At 29.4% G+C, this 20,897-nt stretch overlaps 2 protein-coding genes across 2 annotated transcripts in view; one reads left to right on the top strand and one right to left on the bottom strand.

The window, feature by feature from the left end:
• The window catches only part of LOC122518173 (storkhead-box protein 2), a 54,368-nt gene that overhangs the window by 31,142 nt on the left and 2,329 nt on the right, over positions 1 to 20,897 (bottom strand). Inside the window, exon 2 of the mRNA XM_043636921.1 lies at positions 11,977 to 12,172. Within this exon, the coding sequence (XP_043492856.1) occupies positions 11,977 to 12,172 (196 nt within the window). The remainder of the gene's footprint in view (positions 1 to 11,976; positions 12,173 to 20,897) is intronic.
• The window catches only part of LOC122518175 (CCR4-NOT transcription complex subunit 6-like), a gene marked incomplete in the record, with an annotated part of 788,395 nt that continues 774,005 nt past the window's right edge, over positions 6,508 to 20,897 (top strand). The window contains 1 exon segment of the mRNA XM_043636924.1: positions 6,508 to 6,634.

Genomic DNA, 20,897 nt, shown 5'->3' on the forward strand with positions numbered 1-20,897 from the left:
AATATCATTTAAATTCATTTCAATTTTTTTCTAATATAAAATATAATAATTTATTAAATATATAATATTTTTTATTTACTATATTTTTTTATTGCATTCAAAAAGTTACAAATTCCTGTTTCCACTTTGCTTCACATAGTCTTTTACCCTAATTGCACATTGTTTTCTTGAATATATGATAGTTGATTTTTATTTTAAATAGTAACAAATTAAAGAAAAAAATGTTGAATCATTCTGATTAAATGCACTGAAGAGTGCATATGAAAAACGCAGTAAGTACATGACAGCACTGAAAAGTGCGTATGAAAATCGCAGTAAGTACATGCCTGCACTGAAAAGTGCATATGAAAATCGCAGTAAGTACAAACATACCTGCTTAACGCAGATGGAAATTCCTGCTAAATGCAGATGAACATACAGTAAGAATATACATTTCTCATTCAGAATGATCAAAAATGAATGAATGAATGCACTGATAAAAGTATCTAATAAATAAATATTTTTAATATTTCAATCTGCGTATTATTTTTTTTTAAACACAGAAATTTATCTAACAATAATTAGTAAATTTCATTTCACACATACACACTCTATACATACAATAAATGATTTATATTTAAATAGTGCAAATTAATGAGAAGGTATTTTGAATCATTCTGATTAGAAACGTATATGTCTTGCTAAATAAATGAAATAAAACAAATGGCAGTCAGCACTCATAAGTGGATATTAATATGTCCGGAATATACATTTTTATTTCAAAATTATTTATAAATAAATATCAAATGAAAGAGTTAATAAGTACATAAGAGAGAGTGGGAGAAACTATTTTTACTATACACAAATATTTGAAGAAAGATTTTACAAGAGATGTATGGAGGAGAAATAACGAGTAGTATGAAAACACAATTTTAATATATTTTTTTATTATATATAAAAGTAGAGTAATTATTTTTTTGGAATAAAAATGTATAGTTTTGGTACATAAATGAAACAATTTAAAAGGCTTGCCTGCACTTTAAAAGTGCATACGAAAATCGCAGTAAATACAAACACACCTGCTAAATGCAGATAAATATAATTGTTAAATGCAATCGAACATACCAAAAATCGCAGTAAGTACAAACACACCTGCTAAATGCAGATAAATATAATTGCTAAATGCAATCGAACATACCTGCTAAATGCAGATGAATATAATTATGCTGGCTGCCAGCACTCATAAGTGCATATTAATATGTCCGGAATATATATTTTCATTCCAAAATTATTTATAAATAAATATCAAGTGAAAAAGTTAATAAGTTCATAAGAGAGAGTGGGAGAAACTATTTTTACTATACACAAATATTTAAAGAAAGATTTTACAAGAGATATATGGAGGAGAAATAATGAGTAATATGAAAACAATTTTTTTAATATATATGTTTTTATTTATTATATATAAAAGTAGAATAATAATTTTTTTGGAATAAAAATGTATAGTTTTGGTACATAAATGAAACAATTTAAAAGGCTTGCCTGCACTGAAAAGTGCATACGAAAATCGCAGTAAGTACAAACATACCTGCTAAATGCAGATAAATATAATTGCTAAATGCAGTCGAACATACCTGCTAAATGCAGATGAAAATATGGTAAGAATATACATTTCTCATTCAGAATGATCAAAAATGAATGAATGAGTGCACTGATGAAAGTACTTAATAAATAAATATTTTTAATATTTTAATATTCGTATTATTTTTTTTAACCACAGAAATTTATCTAATAATAATTAGAAAATTTCATTTTGTATATAATCTATATATAATAATTAAATAGTGCAAATTAAAATGAAAAGCTATTTTGAATCATTCTGATTAGAAACGTATAAGTCTTGCTAAGCGAATGAAAATACACGAAAGTACAGCCAGCACATGCGAGTGCATATAAATATGTCAAGGGTGTGCATTTTGATTCTAAAATTATTAACAAATAAATATCAACTTTGCATAAGAAATATTTAAAGAAAGTATTTTTATTAAATATATATAAATAAAAGTTTTTTAAGAGAGGAAACCAAAGAGAGATGATATAAAAATCATTGAAATATTTTTACACAGAGATTTATAATAGAAGAAATTATACAATATGAATAAAAATGCATAAATCTTGATATACAAATAAACCGAATTAAAAGGCTGCCCCACACTCTCTCTCGAGAGAGTGTGGATTATTATGAATAAGTTGAGAACAGGGACCCCAGGCTTGTATACGGGATTGTAAATGCACCTGGGGATGATCAAGCTTGTAGATTTTAACTTGGAATAATCTTACCCAACTATTTTATTTTTCTATTTTTTATAATCATAAAGAACGTATGAGTATCTGCCACATTTGGGGCAGAGCTGCGATGCAAGGTTGCATCACTTATTAAAATTAAATATTACTCCCATTATTCCGGTTAATAATCTATGAGACTTGATTAGCCTAGAATCTGTTAAAGCAAGCAATAGCAATTAATTAATTATCAATATTGTTTCACTGTTCAATTAATATTTTTGTATATTGAATTTCAATTTTTTCTTCTTTTAAGATTTCATATTGCATTGATATACTTTAATTCATATTCATTTAAAATATGTGCTTCGAAAATTGTGGAATTGTATTACTATTTTTTGTGTTTTTTTATAGTTTAGTAGAAATAAAAAAGTGTCTTGTACTTATATGAATGATGTAATATGTACATCAGACACTCGATGTAACTGCATACTTCGCGTTAATATAAATATTATTAAATAAACAATTTATGTAATCTCTATCGATCAAATGTACATTTGATCTCGTTATGGTTATAGTTATGGCGATATGCATAATTGCGTATGCATTTTGTAATACGACGCAAGGTGCAATATTTGTAATTTTTTTTTCCTTTAAATTTTTTATAATGTGTCTTGAATAATTTCCTATGTGTATTTGTAATTGTATTAATCGATTAATAATTTTATATGAAATAGAAACATTTTTCTATTCATATATTTGTATATTGAAAGAAGCATGCATCAGAGATATGCATTTTTTCATATTCACTTGTGTTTAAATATAGAAAAACACATTTTCTAATGCATCGAGAATTCGGTATTTCGTAATGTCCACTTTTTGGTCATTTAAATTCTTTATTTTTTCAATTTCATTATTTATTAAATAATCCAATTGAAAAGTTTTGATCGTGGATCGTACATCGAATTTCATTTTCCCACACATGCCTTTTTTATCTAGTTTTTTGTTATAGAAAGTACTGTATTTTCAAGCTGTAAGGTTTAATATTGCAAAATACCATTTTATCAAAATGAATATTTACAACAATGTCTGCAATAATATCCAAAGGTTCGTAATGCAATTATTTAGGATATAAAAATACATTAATAAAAATTACGAATAAATTATAAATAGTAATATAAAATTAATTTTTGTTTTAGGATCATCGATATTGGCAAGATTCCATTCCACTGTTCCTAGTTTGTGTTCTCGTAGTAGTCGTGGTGTTGGTTTTTCTGTCTAAATGTATGAATGTATGAATGTATGTGTGTGTGAAGAAATTTTTGGTATTTGTTTAGTATATCAATTATGCATTTATTGTCAAAGACATTTTCACTGGTGGCTGCTAATTTCCGTCGATTCTTATTTAATTATAAATCTTTTTTTAGATTATGTTTATTCTCAGATAGCAATATTGTTAATAGCATCTGAAGAGGATTAGTCGTAGATAGAATTATATATTAGATGATAAAATAATAAAATTAGTTATCGATAAGTTCGATAATAAGATGACTAATGCAATAAAAATTTGTTAAATTATTTCAATTTAATAATAGGATGTATACTTTTGATATCTCATTAGGAATTATTATTATTATTAAAATAATATTCAATGCACTTCAGTGCACTTCAGTGCATATCAATGCGTGCGTTCCTATTGTAACAATTTGCATAATACATTTTAAATTTCAATCGATTGTAAATCAGAACGATTACATCGTTGCGTTAGTTTTGCGTTTTATGTTTGAAGTTTCAATCAAATCTAAATAAAAGCGTTTGCATATTTGCATATTTGCATGTTTGCGTTAATTTAGGAATGGAGTATTGTAAATCAGCTTTATTCCTTATGCGTTAATCGGGTAAGCAGGTCGATTTGAAACGATGTTCATGATTTTTCATCTAATTTGAATAATAAGTTGGATGAAAAATATTACTGACTCGTTTCTCGCGTTGTTGTATTTTTGAAATATCTTTTTGACAAATGATTAATGAAATGAATTATATTAGAAAAATTAAATGTAGAAGTAGAGTCATAGCCCGGGGGTCTCCGAACACAGCAACCTCCCCGCGGTGAGACCTGGGTCGGTATTACTTGCGATATATTTAATTTTAATAATTTGTAATAATTAATTATGTAACGCAAGTACTACCGGGCGAATGGCTGTGTTAGATTCAATTTAAATTCATTTACATGTTTTAATTATTATTAAATTTCTTTTGGTCCTTCTGACACATTGATATTTTATTTGTTTTTGAAATAATCATAAAATAAAATTTTGAATAATTTCGATTTAAATTCTGTTTATGTATGCGTGTATAAATACTTTTAATAATTATAGTTTCTTTTTTCAAGCAAACAATGCAAATATGCAAATTAAAATAATGATGTATACGATTTGATATCAAATTATCAGTTTGAAACAATTTAAAAAGTTATACACTTCAGTCGTCTGTAAGTTTTTCATTTTCTATTGTTATCTCTTTGAATCAGATCAATCGATTCTTAGACTGGATTCTCGAAATTCTTGAGAATCTGAATTTCGAAGATGGAACGAACGTTATGTCTTCTTCATACGTGAAATACCTTTGATTCTTGGCTTGCGAATTAGGCCGAATGTTTCAAATTGCATCGCATAGTTTATCGAACGACATATAGTCACATTGGTGATATTAATTAAATAGATATTATTTATACATATATATATCGTTGGCTTCAAAATTTGTAATTAATTGTTTAAGAATGATTTGTCGGTACAATCGGAAACAAAAGTTAATGACATTTTCATCAAATCCATATCTGTTAATATCTGTTGAAATAGATGATTTAAACCAACTATTTTTTTTTTATAATTGAAATTTTGATATAAAGTTTCTAAAAGAATGAAATTTAGTGATCATTTTAATAATATTAACATAAAAATCTCAATTTAAGTGAAAATTGTAAAATAACTTTTGTTTGTGACTGTACCGTGAATTTAAGGACTTACTTTACTTTTGTTTCCGATTGTACCGATAAATCATCCTTAATTTCCTTAAAAAATTCAATACACCGACGAACTTTAGAAGAATGATGTTATATTATTATACCATTTATTATATATATTATCAAATAAATTAAAAAATAAATTAATACCCTCTGTCCATTATTACATAATCATACTTATATTTATGAAACAATTATGATAAATTTCTAAATCATCTATACACACATACATACACATATATTCATTTCTACATAACTTAAGAATAATGGAAGAAAAACTCAAAGAAGAAGCAGAAGAAGAAGAAGTATTTTATTAATCGACCTTGGCCAATTGAAGCAATGACGTTTTTCCGTGATGACGTTAGGTCCATCGAGGTCGTTAAAAACGGGACACCTTAATTCGTGGGATAAGATAGTCAATCGTTGGTAGTAGGATTAGGTGATCGTAGAACCACGCGTCTCCTGTAGGCGTGCCCGAGGGAGGCATAAGATTAATTTATTAGCAATGTCTGCAATTATCCGTTACTCAATGGCTTATGGTTAGTCTCCTTAATGCTGAGATAGTACTTATGGTTAGAAAGACCGATGCTATGTTGATTTAAAGCGTTAAGATTGGCTATGGTATCCCTCGTCGAAAGGTGCTCTAGCTACCGGTCTTAAATAATCCTTTAATTACACCGCAATACCTATGGGTCTCTTATTAACTAACCGGCTTTGCTTACAATTTACACTAGGGCAAACCGATTTCAATATATTTTTTATCAAAGAACCTTGTTCAAGTTACTCTTTTAATGTATTTATCTAATAATAGTCCAGTATGTATTATATGTTTGTATTTAAAATTTAAAGTAATCGTTGTTATTTGATTATTCGTTGAAATTTGTGTTTTTCATATTTTAACGATACGAAATGATACGTTTCTTGTATCCTAGATTATATAGTAAGACAGTGATTTTGAATTCGCGTGAATTTTTCTCTATTGATTTATTACGAGTAGAATATTGTGTAGGTAGATTCATTTATTAACGTTGTTTCTATCGCGTATTTGTGTTATGTCTTTTTAATAATTCAATGCAAATGTTTTTTATAATAATTGTTTAAATATTTATTTCTGTTTGATTCTTTTTTGTTGTTCGTATACTTTAAGATATTATGAAATATAATTAATTAAACATCTTTTTCATAGAAATAATGTTTACAAATAACGATCACTTTAATATATACATATACATTTTTGAATAAAAATTATAAAAAATATTCTAAGCGAAATGTAAGAAAGCAAATGTAGGAATGAAGGAAGAAAGAAGAAAAAGAAGAAGATGCATGGTGTCACGATGGAGGATTACAAAGGTATATCGGACATGACATAGATAAAAAGAGAGGAGATGGATACGTCTATGTTTCTCAAACACACACAAACAAACAAACACACATGTAATAGATATATACATATGTAGGTAGGTTGCATGCATGAGCTAGATGCGAGAAGAGGTTCGCAAAATAATGCCTAATAGGAAAGTTGAATCGAGATCGGTGGGACATGACCCAGAAGTAAGAATCTGACGGTAAAAGGGGTCGGTAGAGTTGCATGAGAGCTTCTGTGTGTTTCGTTCGGAGACCTCCTCCTTCGGATCATCGTATTATTTCCTTTTTCCTTTACGTCTTCGTCTTAGTATTCGTCAGTCGATCAGTCAGATCTCAGATGGCGAGAATCCAGTTGATACGCTCGACGGGAAACTGCCACTCGAAAAGACACCGTGGCATACATTGATAGACGCCCTCCCTGGGTTATATAGTAAACAAGAAACAGAGAAAGAATGATAGAATGAGAGTTGTGTGTCTGTGTGTGTATGTGTGTGTGTTGCTTGTGACTCGACGTGTCTTACGATTCTCGTGAGCGCGTGCAAGTGGTGCCTCGTTGAAGGATTCGAAAGAGGGGAACCGTGGGATCCCTTCTACCAGCCTGTGTACACACGAGTCTCGAGTCTCTCATGGGCAAGCGCCATGGTTATAGCAATGCCAATTTACATGGCTGTCCCACGAGAGTTCCCCGTACTTTAGATAGAAAATAGAGACAAACATACACAGAGATAGAGAGAGAGAGAGATAAACGGGAGAATAGTTGAATCGATCTAATGTAGGTCGATTGTCTACGGGTGATCTACGGACTCTCCTATGGTCGATGGATTTATCGAGGTGAAAGGTCGGATTTACCTCTCGCGACCCCAATGACGACGTTTCATCGGACTTCGACTACGCCCCCGTAATTAACTATGACGTTTATTTTCCTTACCGTCTCATTTATTTTATTTTTCTTCTTTTTGCTTTTCAAATTCCGCTGAACTTCGTTAGAATTTTTCTGAGCTGATAATACGCGTATCACGCGTGTTTATTTTATTTATTTATTTTTGAGGGTAAATTATTCGATATTTGATAGGAAATGTTTTATTTTTGGGTAGTGCTTTTTTTTTCTTTTTTTGAATTTATTTTATAGGTATAGTTATTGTTATATCGTAGCCAAACGTGTGTTAAAGATTCATCCTAAAATTATACACGGACTTTGATCGTGCTTTGAAGCCGACAATTTCCGCATTAGTGCAACGCGTAAGCCTAGTAATGATACACCAACTACCTTTCGTGATCGTGATCCTTGTTTTACGATGGCTCGTTATTTCGCCCCTCGTGGAAAATATTTGCTGCGCGTTAACCGATCCGTGAAATTTTATGTGATTCTCGATTAAATCAACTAACCGTTTTGATTTTCCTTCTACTATCGATTCGACTAGGTATCTTAATAACGTTTCTAAATTAGTTTTATTCCTTTTATATATGTATATTAGATCAATTAATTAATTAGATCATTATTACGCGTTAAATTCGTATGAATTATTTTGTAACGAAAATAAATAATATCGTCTACAGTTTTTCCAAAATTGTTTTATAGAAAAAAAAATAGGAAGAAATCTATTATATCGATTTATTAATAGAATTATAATATATAATCTTATTTTTTACGGTTTCGTGCAATCATGTAAAAAATATCTGGCAAATAAATGAATTTTTCAATTGGATAAAGTAACTTTTGGGATTACTTTGAGTACGTACATATACCATAAACACCATGGATTTATTCCTTTGATCTATAGGAGAATAGGAAAATCGTGAGACTGTAAAAGGCATAGTAGTAGTAGTAGTATAGCGTGAGAGGTTGACCTTATGATTACCACATGGATAAAAACTATGGCCTAAGGGTTTTTGAACAAAACTATCTTTGGATTCACCCTAGTACATCGAATATATATATATATACACCTCCTTATTCTTACCTTTATCTACCATGAACGTCTAGGAAAATTCTTCTAGTCTTAATTTTGATCTTCCTGCAAACCTTCCGGCTCTTTTCTTTCATGTTCGATTATCGCCAAGGAGTCTCGATTACCGTAATCGACGTGCCGTAATACTTCGCGCTATTCGAGAGATAACTACGAAGAAGGGTGGGTAGGGAGGGGGTGGGTTGAATGGTTTAGGGTTGATAAAGGTTAAATCCTACGTACAAAGCTGTAAGAACTTTACTACCTACAGAGGGAAGACAATTCACGTTTAAATTTCCAATTGGAATTTTGCCATTGAATTTTGCCAATCGATAAACGGGAAGAGACCTTCCCCCCCCTTTCCATTCCCTGTGGTATAGTCACGTGTTTTTTTTTTTTCGTAGATATTATTATACTTTAGATGATATTTTTGTAAATCTAATTATTAAATAAAAAATAAAATATTCTTTTTCTTTAACTATAAATTTTTCTTACGTGAGATACAAATTTGTGTAGATTGCAGTTCTACAAATTGCAGTTGTATATTTTTGTTAAATGTTAATCTTTGTTTTTCAATTAAATATACGTATAGTAAACCTTTTGTCATATTTAATTAATCTGATAAAAATAATGTAGGAAAATTTATTATCATACTTTGTATTATATATATATATATATATATATATCTTGTATAAAGATTAATAGAAAGTAGAAAATCATAAAAATATTTAAACACGAGTTCGAGATAAAATCGATCGATCATAGATAATCGATAATTCGAACGCGTAAAATGGAAATTGAAAACTTACGTCAGCCTTTGTCGTCGTCGTAGTCGTCGTGACGTTAATCCTTATCAAAAACCATTTTTTTTTATTCTCAAAAAAGAAAAAGAAAAATAGTATGCGAAAAAGATTTACAATCGAATACGAGTGTCGCGGAGATAACGCGTTAGTTGTGTTGTTGGTAGCAGGAATACTCGCGTCGGTTGTGTTGAAGCGTGGACGCTTTTTAGCGCTTACGGATGAGTTGTCTCTATTTCGAACGGGTTCCTTATCTGAATGAATTATTAACTCGTCGGCGCGTCGGCCAATGGAATTTCCATTTAAAACCTAGCTCCATCGAACTTACTTACCCCTAACTCGGCGTCCTTGGAAATAAGGAATGATCGAGACACGATATCTCGTTGGAACGCGTCGATATTCTCCTTCTCTCTCTCTTTCTTTCTATTTTTTTTTCTTTATTTCTTTTTATTTTTCTTTAATATACAGCAGAGCATGCCAAGAAAAACCCTTCTTGACCGCGAGTTGTCTTGATATATATCGTTTGAGAATATAAACCACTTTCCAAGTCAAGCTTGGTCGGTGCTGCTCATTGTCGCACGTTCGATAACAAGTATCTTAGTATTGGTGGACCTTCCTATATATATTCCATTTGTTCGATCTATGTGTTGCGTATTTTATGTATACGTGTAGTACATATCTCTCTTTCTCATCTGATAGTTTAACACATGTTACGCTTATACAGGATCACAAGTTAGTGTACGTTTAACAGGAATGTTCCAGGATACGTATAATACCTCGATACAATATTTAATATTCATTCAATGTTATAAATATATATATTATATTGTATTAATTTTTATTAAATTTTTTCTTGTTGTTTTTTTTATTCGAATTAAATTCTCTGCGTAATTCATTCATATTTGATTAAATAAAATTCATGATTTTGAATAGAATCATTTGCTAGTATACTCGAAGGTATTTAAAGTTTGACAATTTGATCCAGGAACATCCTGTTATGTTATAGAAACAAAGTAAAAAAAAAAATGAAATTAAATAAGAAAATGTAGACGTTAGTAATCCCCCCCACTGTGACATTTTCGAATTATTGAGCCACGTGTCAGTGGACACACCCTGTAATACAATGATATATCGATAATATATTAGTATAGGTGTATGCGTGTATAAATTTAGCTAAGAAATTATGCATGGAAATGCAGTTGTTAGTGGTGATCGTTTCGCGTACAAGTATATGAGCACCAACTGAGAGAGTAACAGACTTAATCGATCGCACGGGAATGCAGCTACCGTCGCAGATACACGCGCACGGTCATCTGATTTATCGATGCAAAAGTCGACCTATGAATTTCTATAGTAATACATAGAAACACCACCATCATATATATATATATAAATAAAATCAACTAAACATAAGTAAGATTTCTTTCTCTCATTTTCTTGAAATCTTTCTTTCATTTGTTCTATTATTTATTGTCCAGTCTATGCGTTTCTAAATAGAATGATTGTAGTATCGTGAAAAGGATATATTTTTTTGTCGTCGAGTAAGTATATTGGACGATCTCTCGTTTGAAATCCTTTCGAATGAAAAAATAAAAAATAAATGATTGAAGAAAGTCAGTGGAATCTAAAGTCAAGCAACCGTCTAACGTTGGTAACTTCCCATAAGATGATGATAAATCATCGTAAATATAACTGACACATGTAGGATTGGTTAATGGTTGTGTGTTTGTGTGTTGGTTAGTAGTAGTTGGTGGTAGTTCTCTTAAAGCTTATGTAAGACGATATCTGGTATCGCGTCAAATAGAATCGTGTTTTATTTCGTTGCCATATCTCCGACATGGATTCGAATGTTTAGTTTATGAAAAATACATCGCCACGGGGGGAGATACATAAATGCATGGGAAAATGTTACCACTTGACCGATTCAATTTATCGACTTCCTCTTCCCTTTCACCCCCTCTAGATATCTAACTTACCCAAACCATCATCCAGTTTTATATGCATCTATCTACCTACCTACCTTCCTACCTACCTACCTACCTTCCTACCTACCTACCTATTTGCTGCCGTACTTACACTACGATCTCTTTCGTGAACAACCGAACGTATTATTCGTGCTGAGATATCAAGATCTTCGAAACGTTAGAGAAATGTTTATAGATAAAGAAAATACTACGCGTGTTAACGCACGATCTAACGAAGAATTATTATTGTACTTTCTTAACAAACAAAACAAAATGAAATGTACACTTGTAAATATTCTTACTACGCACACATTATATATCGTAATATTCACGGTTATCATAGTTAATCAAAAAAATATTTTCCATATCAGGATACTTTGTTTTTTTTTTTTACTACGATAGGTATCATAAAAATCTTACGAAAAGATGTAATTTTTGTTATAATATTAATACTTATTAATATAATATAATATTATATATAATATTAATATTTATTATATATATTATTTATTATATATAATATTTTTTATAATAATTATATAATTAATATAATATTAATACTTGTCATCCTTAAAACGATAAAATACGATTAAATAGTTTAGATTAAAGACACTTACCAAGGCAGGTGATGGCATGATCAGCCGGTGGTCTAAGCACATTCCGAGCCCAGGCTGCCCTTAATACTTCTAGGGCACACGGTGGCCCACCGACCATTAATACACCTGGCGACACGTGACCTTTATACCTGAGCTGTCTCGTTGCGTCGACAAGTGCTGCGTTCCACCAACATTTCGAATTTGCTTCCAAGAAACTCTGCAAATTTTCATTTAGGATAATCGTTATTATTTATCGAATTAGGATTTAATTAGTCTTCATAAATAACAAATCACAATTTTTAATAGATTCATATATAAATACACACACAAAATTTAGATATAAATTATGTTAAATTGTTAAAATAAAATGCAAAAAAGTAGAATACAATGTACAATAAAATTTGTGTTTTTTTTGAATAATTAATTATGGAATTAAATTGAAGAATGAATTCGTCTAATATCAAAGAAATCTAACGATCAATTAATATAATAGAATCGTTTATCTGTTAGAGATCGTTCTCTTAGGTATCATTTTCGCGAATTTTAATGGCACTCGTAGTAGAATAGAGGAATACAAAGAAGAAGGGAAAAGAAAGTTCCATCTCGTTTATGGGAAGGGAGGAAAAGAGAAGACATTGCACTTTCAATGGCGACCTACGATAGAATCTTACGATTTATCCCGATGAAATACGGCCAAGTCGTTAAGTGTTTACCGTTCATGGGGCTGTTTAGTATCGTCCCACCCTTCGTCGTAACATTCTTCGAGAAACGTCCTACGACCCTTCGAGTTTTCATCGAACCCTACTTTCACAAAACGCATATATATACTTGCATATAAATATACACACACACACATATATACACATATGTTCACGCGTGATGTATATACCTATGAGTACACTTCTATGGGGAATTTCTCGGAATAAGGACAGACAATATTTTACTCGCGTGATCGAATGAATGGGCTTTGAAGGATTTTTCCAAGCTTTTTTCCCCCCCCTCCACTTTCCTTTATATATATATTTCCCCTTCTTTTTTTACTCTTTCTTCGTTCTCATCCCTTCTACCCTTTCAGCCCTTGTTCGTATTTCAACGCATGACCGTGAAATTAGTGGGAGGAAACGTTCGAATCGATACGCGTTACGAGTTATTTCGATTTACACCATTCTAAGTGCATGTGCAGCAGTTTCTTTTGCATCGCGACACGCAAACCTCGTTGTTATATACTACATACATATGTGTGTTATATATGTGTATATATATGTGTATGTATATATGTTATAGTATATTCGTTCTCGCAGTAGGAGACCAACTCGCATGCTGGGATACCGAAGATAGAATTTAATATACTGTTTTTCTTCTTCTTCTTCTTTTTCTTGCCTTGTAATTTTGTTTCTTAGAAAATAATCAAACTCGTGAAACAATCGATTGGAAATAGTTGAATTTATGTAAAATCTAAATTTTCATCATATATATTATTTATACGTTTAATTAGTTGTGTCAAATCATATGTAAAAAATAATAATTATTTTTAAATTGCAATTAGTTTTTTAAAACGACACTTCATGAATCAATTAGAAATTTTGACAATGGATTAAACATTAAATAAAAGAAACATTTTCTTCGTAATTTTTGGAACATATATCTCACAAACATCTTTAAGATTTGTTTAAACTCTTCTTCTTTATTTATTAATGTTATTTATAAAATTTATTTATTAATTTTATTTATTACAATTTTATTAATTAATAAAATTAATTAATTTGCATAATACATATACTTATGTAAAACATCGAACGCAAGTTTCTTTAATTTCGGCAGATCAATTAGAAATTTTGACAATGGATTAAACATTAAATTAAAGAAACATTTTCTTCGTAATTCTTTGAACATATATCTCACAAACATCTTTAAGATTTTGTTTAAACTCTTCTTTTTTATTTATTAATGTTATTTATAAAATTTATTTATTAATTTTATTTATTACAATTTTATTAATTAATAAAATTAATTAATTTGCATAATACATATACTTATGTAAAACATCGAACGCAAGTTTCTTTAATTTCGGCAGATCAATTAGAAATTTTGACAATGGATTAAACATTAAATTAAAGAACATTTTCTTCGTAATTCTTTGAACATATATCTCACAAACATCTTTAAGATTTTATTTAAACTCTTTTTTATTTATTAATGTTATTTATAAAATTTATTTATTAATTTTATTTATTACAATTTATTAATTAATAAAATTAATTAATTTGCATAATAGATATACTTATGTAAAACATCGAACGCAAGTTTCTTTAATTTCGGCAGATCAATTAGAAATTTTGACAATGGATTAAACATTAAATAAAAGAAACATTTTCTTCGTAACATTTGAACATATATCTCACAAATATCTTTAAGATTTTTTTAAAACTCTTCTTTTTATTTATTAATGTTATTTATAAAATTTATTTATTAATTTTATTTATTACAATTTTATTAATTAATAAAATTAATTAATTTGCATAATACATATACTTATGTAAAACATCGAACGCAAGTTTCTTTAATTTCGGCAGATCAATTAGAAATTTTGACAATGGATTAAACATTAAATTAAAGAAACATTTTCTTCGTAATTCTTTGAACATACATCTCACAAACATCCTTAAGATTTTGTTTAAACTCTTCTTTTTTATTTATTAATGTTATTTATAAAATTTATTTATTAATTTTATTTATTAAAATTTTATTAATTAATAAAATTAATTAATTTGCATAATACATATACTTACGTAAAATATCGAACGCAAGTTTCTTTAATTTCGGCAGATCAATTAGAAATTTTGACAATGGATTAAACATTAAATTAAAGAAACATTTTCTTCGTAATTCTTTGAACATATATCTCACAAACATCTTTAAGATTTTTTTTAAACTCTTCTTTTTTATTTATTAATGTTATTTATAAAATTTATTTATTAATTTTATTTATTACAATTTTATTAATTAATAAAATTAATTAATTTGCATAATACATATACTTATGTAAAACATCGAACGCAAGTTTCTTTAATTTCGGCAGATCAATTAGAAATTTTGACAATGGATTAAACATTAAATTAAAGAAACATTTTCTTCGTAATTCTTTGAACATATATCACAAAAACATCTTTAAGATTTTATTTAAACTCTTCCTTTTTATTTATTAATGTTATTTATAAAATTTATCTATTAATTTTAATTATTAAAATTTTATTAATTAATAAAATTAATTAATTTGCATAATACATATATTTATGTAAAACATCGAACGCAAGTTTCTTTAATTTCGGCAAAAAAAAGAAAAAGAAAAATAGAATTAAAGGGAAAAGGATTAAATCGAAAAATATAATAAGAAATTAGAAAAAGAAGAAGAAAAAGGGCATAACAACAAAAAGGTGGAATAGGGCGGATCTTCTTCTTACGTTTATCGCGTTATTCCTATCAAGGATGTGTTTTCTCTTGCTCGTAGGATGATTAAAGCACCAACGTTCATTATTCATGCGCACGCGGATGCAAATACCGAGTAGGTACGATCGGCTTGTCTACGATCATAGAAAAAGACAAAAAAATAAAATAAAGAGAAGGAGAGAGAGAGAGAGAGAGAGAAAGAGAAAGGAAAACGTTTCCTATAACAGCAACAGCAAGTTCAAAACGTGAAGTGGACCGTTATTCTAGTGCAGCCTGCGTTTCTCTTTCCGCAACTAACCAATCCGACCCTTCGCAGGGCATGAAGAACCCTTCTTCTTTCGTTACTTTATTGCTTCCTTCTTTTTGTATTTTTCTTCTTTCTTTTTCCTCTTTTTATTTCTCTGCTGTCACACAAGCTGCACTTGACGGCACATTTTTCACTCGATACGTTTTTTTTAGGTTCTTTCGCAACATATTAAAAAAAAAGTGGAAGAAGAAGAAGAATATTTTTCAAGCCTAGAATTCATCAATAAATTTTAGTGCTCCTGCGTGTCAGTCAATATAAATTCTCTCTCTCTCTCTCTCTCCCACCCCTCCCCATAGTGACGTTTCTTCTATAGAAATAAATTCTAAGTACTCGATGGTATTATATTTTTTTTTCTTACGCGTTTCTTTTTTCAAGAGGGGAAAAAATTCGTATCGTTGCTTCCCACAACCATAAAACGTTGTATGCCGTTGTCGTCCGCAGTCGGTCTGGTCCAGATCGATCGATAATGGGCATAATTTGCTACGGGGGTGGGGTAGAAAAGAACCAAGAGGGGGTGAAATCGTGCGGTTCCGCAATGCGGAAACCATTAGCCCTTTTTTTTTTTTTAACGTCTTCCTTCGTTACTCGCAAATATCGTCGGAGAAATTATTCCTCGGGTGTTGTGTACGCCTTTCTTTCTTTTTTTTATCGTTCGTTAACAATTTTATTAACGTTACACCTTTGAATAATACGAAATATTTTCTTCCCCATTTTTATTATTATTATTATTATTATTATTATTATTATTAGAAATTATTCCTCGGGTGTTGTGTACGCCTTTTCTTTTTTTCTTTTTTTTTTATCGTTCGTTAACAATTTTATTAACGTTACACCTTTGAATAATACGAAATATTTCCTCCCCCATTTTTATTATTATTATTATTATTATTATTAGAAATTATTCCTCGGGTGTTGTGTACGCCTTTTCTTTTTTTTCTTTTTTTTTTATCGTTCGTTAACAATTTTATTAACGTTACACCTTTGAATAATACGAAATATTTTCTTCCCCATTTTTTATTATTATTATTATTGTTACATTTTTATTTTATTTTCTTTTCAGGGGTTGTTACTTTTCTCTTCTTATTTTTTCTTCTTACTTTTTAGTACTTTCTTACTTTTTATTATTTCGTTTTTAACGTAAGCGTAATTATTAAGTATCCTCTTGTTTTTCTTTATTCTTTTTCTCATTTCGAATTTCGTAGAAGTTCAAAAGTTGCAGTAGGATACGGTAGAAGAAGTAGAAAAAGAAGAAGAAGAAGGTTGTTATCATCGTTTCGTAGGAATCTTAAACCGATCATTTATTTCGACGGAGTGAAACCTTTTGATTACATCAAGTTTTTTTTCTTCTTCTTCTTCTTCTTCTTCTTTGCTTTACAAGAATCCCGAAGAAGGTGCGACGATTGCAATTCGGTCCAGCGAACCAGATCGATTTCACGAGATCTCCCACCTTCCGCTATCTCTTTCTCCTCTTGGTTCAAATACCCCCTCCCCCTCCTCCCCCACCCACCTTCCCCATCTTCCCCCTTTCCCCCTTTTTTCCCTTTCTCTTCCCTCCACACGGCATACACCGGCTCTCGTTCCTTCTCATTTTCTTTCTCCTTTCTTCTTAACGTACTCGAATCTTTGAAAAAGAAAAAAAAAGAAGAAAAAGAAGAAAAAAAATACATCTCATTTTTTTTCTGCTCCGTTGACTCGACTAATCGTAGGAAAGTATCTTCATTTCTTGTCGGATTTTTTCTTCCTTTCTTTTTTTTTTTTTATTATTCGAGATGACTCTCATTTTGATATCACATATACGTATTATAACTATGAGAGAATTATACTTTCATTCAATGGAAATTACGAATGCACGATCAAAGAAATATACATAATTTTATATACCTAAATGGGAATAAATTGGTATTCAATAGGAAAAAAATACTAAGAATAATAATAAAGATACTAAAGATAATAATAATAATAATGGAATATTTAAACATTATTTCTTTTAATATCTGATATAATTTTGTAGTAATTTCTTTATCTATTTAATTTTCACATATTTTACAATATATATATATATATATCTTTCAATTAAAAATTATTAATAGATAGAAAACGATTTGTTTGATAAGAAAAAATAATAAAATAAAAGGATACGTAAAATGATCGAAAAAGAAAACGGTATGCACGTGTGTGTATATAAAAGTGGAAAGTAAATGTAATCCGTGTGACGAAAATTTCAATTGAATTTTGTATAAGTATAATAATAACGGTGTGTTTGTGTGTGTGTATATAATAAGTATATATTTAAAATACATTTTATAATATGAAAATAAATAGCGATTCCATGCTAATCGTATTCGAGATTGAATTTCCAATAGAATCGTGTAGAGAGAAATATACTCAAATAAATAAATAAATAAATAAATAAAGAAGAAGAAGAAGGAATAGAAAAAAAAAGGAAAAGATACTAAGAATAATATAATAATAATAATAATAATATAATAATAATAATAATGGTAATGGAATATCTAAACATTATTTCTTTTAATAGCTGATATAATTTTGTAGTAATTTCTTTATCTATTTAATTTTCACATATTTCAATATATATATCTTTCAATTAAAAATTATTAATAGATAAAAACGATTTGTTTGATAAGAAAAAATAATAAAATAAAAGATACGTAAAATGATCGAAAAAGAAACGGTATGCACGTGTGTGTGTATATAGTGGAAAGTAAATGTAATCCGTGTGACGAAAATTTCAATTGAATTTTGTATAAGTATAATAATAACGGTGTGTGGTGGTGTGTGTGTGTGGGTGGATAATAAGTAGATATTTAAATACATTTTATAATATGAAAATAAATAGCGATTCGCAATCGTATTCGAGATTGAATTTCCAATAGAATCGTGTAGAGAGAATATACTCAAATAAATAATAAATAAATAAATAAAGAAGAGAAGAAGAAGGAAAGAAAAAAAAATGCATTTCTCCGTAACGAAGTAACGAAATAAGAACGCACGTGGTGGATAGTATTTTCTCGTGGCACCTATTGTTTATGATACAGAAATGGTGATCGTGCGTGAAAGGGGGTAAATGGGGAGAAGGGGAGAAAGGGGAGGGGAAAAAAAAAAGTTAGAGTAAGAGAATTAGAAAGATAGAAAAGATAGATAAAAGGAACGACGAGAGATTTGCAATAGCGTTGCTAATCGTGAACGGTGTGTTTTAAGTGCACGTAACGTTTCATATTGCGATTTCCTTGCTGGCAAGTTCATTGCCGGTATATATAGATTTATTTTTATATATATATATATGTATATGTATATGTAGAGATTTGAATATAAATATATCCTATATGGTACAGTCGTTTGCCTATCCGTTAATTATTATGCAATATATATATGGTTGCACCGTTCAAGCCGACTCGTTTGTCCTTTTACAGCAGTAAACGTCTGTTAAATGATTTTTTCCGAGTCAAGTTTAACGAGCCAAATCAACTATTAAAAATATTATTTATTATTAGTTATTATTATTATTATTATTATTATTATATTATTATTATTATTATTATTATTAATTAATTAACGATATTAAAATTATCTTTAAAAATGAATTATTCTATTTTTTATTTTCTTTTTTAATATTCTTCATTTTCATCCCATTATTTTTACGATTTATCGAAAATGATGTTTATTTTTTTTTTCTCTTGTTAGAAAATAAATGCACGTTGCATCGCAATGCCTGGCATTTCTAAAACTATTATCACACTGTATAGTTGATTTGAACTATTTATCGGTATATAAACTGTCATTCTATCTTGGGACAAGAAGCTCGAGGGCGTAGCCCCCCGGTTCGTTCGTTCGTTCGTTTCGAATTTTAATCAGTATAGTAGCAAGTAAAACCCCCCCTGTCTCCCCCCCGTTTAGTAGAATGGTCACAAACCGTGTGTATGTGTGTGTATGTGTGGGCACGCGGCTTTTGCGAGCATAAATCACGATAACATAATTTATATGCTAATACTGAAAGACTAGCGTTAGCTTGAGCCAAAGGTATGCTCGTTCGTTTAAACCATGTGTTATATTGTGCGTACCAATGCGTTTATATATTCACACATGTACACGTGTATATTTATATATGTATGTATGCATCCATAGGCGTCGAGTTTTGCAATATTTTGTTCGTATTCGTTTGAACGTGATATATATCATGGCTTGCAACTTTAAAACAGGTGTTAGGTATATTTAGATTGAAACATTTTTTTTTATTATTATTTTTCAACATTAACATATTTCACAATTGCATTAATACGCGTGATCAAATTATAATTCGTTGTTCTTTGTTTGTATTGTTAAATTTTCCTCGTGGTCTTTTCTTGAACTTAAAAAAGAATTAAAAAAAAATAGGAAACATCGATGAGAGAATATTTGTTTTTGTTTTTCTCTATTCTTTTTTTGTTATTTTATTCGCTGATATAAATGTCAGGAAAAAGAATATTTCGGTATGAAGATACTATTGAAAACTGGGAGTTGAATTTCGTCGAGGAGAAATCATCGAAGGAGAGAGAGAGAGAGAAAGAGAAAAACGTTTCGAAAGTACCACCTCGTGCAACTCGACGATGAATCGGTTGCATGGACCGATTACATTCGATCGAAAATGGAGATATATATAATAAAAAAAAAAGTCATGAGGAGGATCACTTACTGCAACATTTTAGGTTTGCACGGTAGTAATACAAAGTATTTTTTTATCATCAATACGATCTACGTTAAGAAAGTATTTTCATTTGTATTAAACGTCAAACTTTATCACGTTCTCGATCGAATATAAAAAATAAATTACATTAATTATTTCTAAATAATACTTTTCGTTGACAATATTTATATTAGATTTTATTATTACGAATGACGATTAATTTTTCGACGCCCATGAAGGATGGAAGAATAAAATAGAAGGGATGAAATAATAGAAGAAAAAAAGTATTAAAGTCATGGTTTAAAGATCGTTTCTATGACATCGTAAAGTTACACAGATACACACACACACACATGCGTATATGCACAAGCTGTGAGGTGGGTTCAAGCTTCTTATGGTGGAAAAAAGAAAAAATACGAAACAAAAAAAATATGAAAAATTCTCTCTCTCTTTCTTCCTCTTCCTCTTTCTCTTTCTCTTTCTCTTTCTTTTCCGTTTGATATTTTT

Source organism: Polistes fuscatus, unplaced genomic scaffold, assembly GCF_010416935.1.
Source record: "Polistes fuscatus isolate 324 unplaced genomic scaffold, CU_Pfus_HIC Scaffold23, whole genome shotgun sequence".
In the NCBI taxonomy this organism is placed as follows: domain Eukaryota; kingdom Metazoa; phylum Arthropoda; class Insecta; order Hymenoptera; family Vespidae; genus Polistes; species Polistes fuscatus.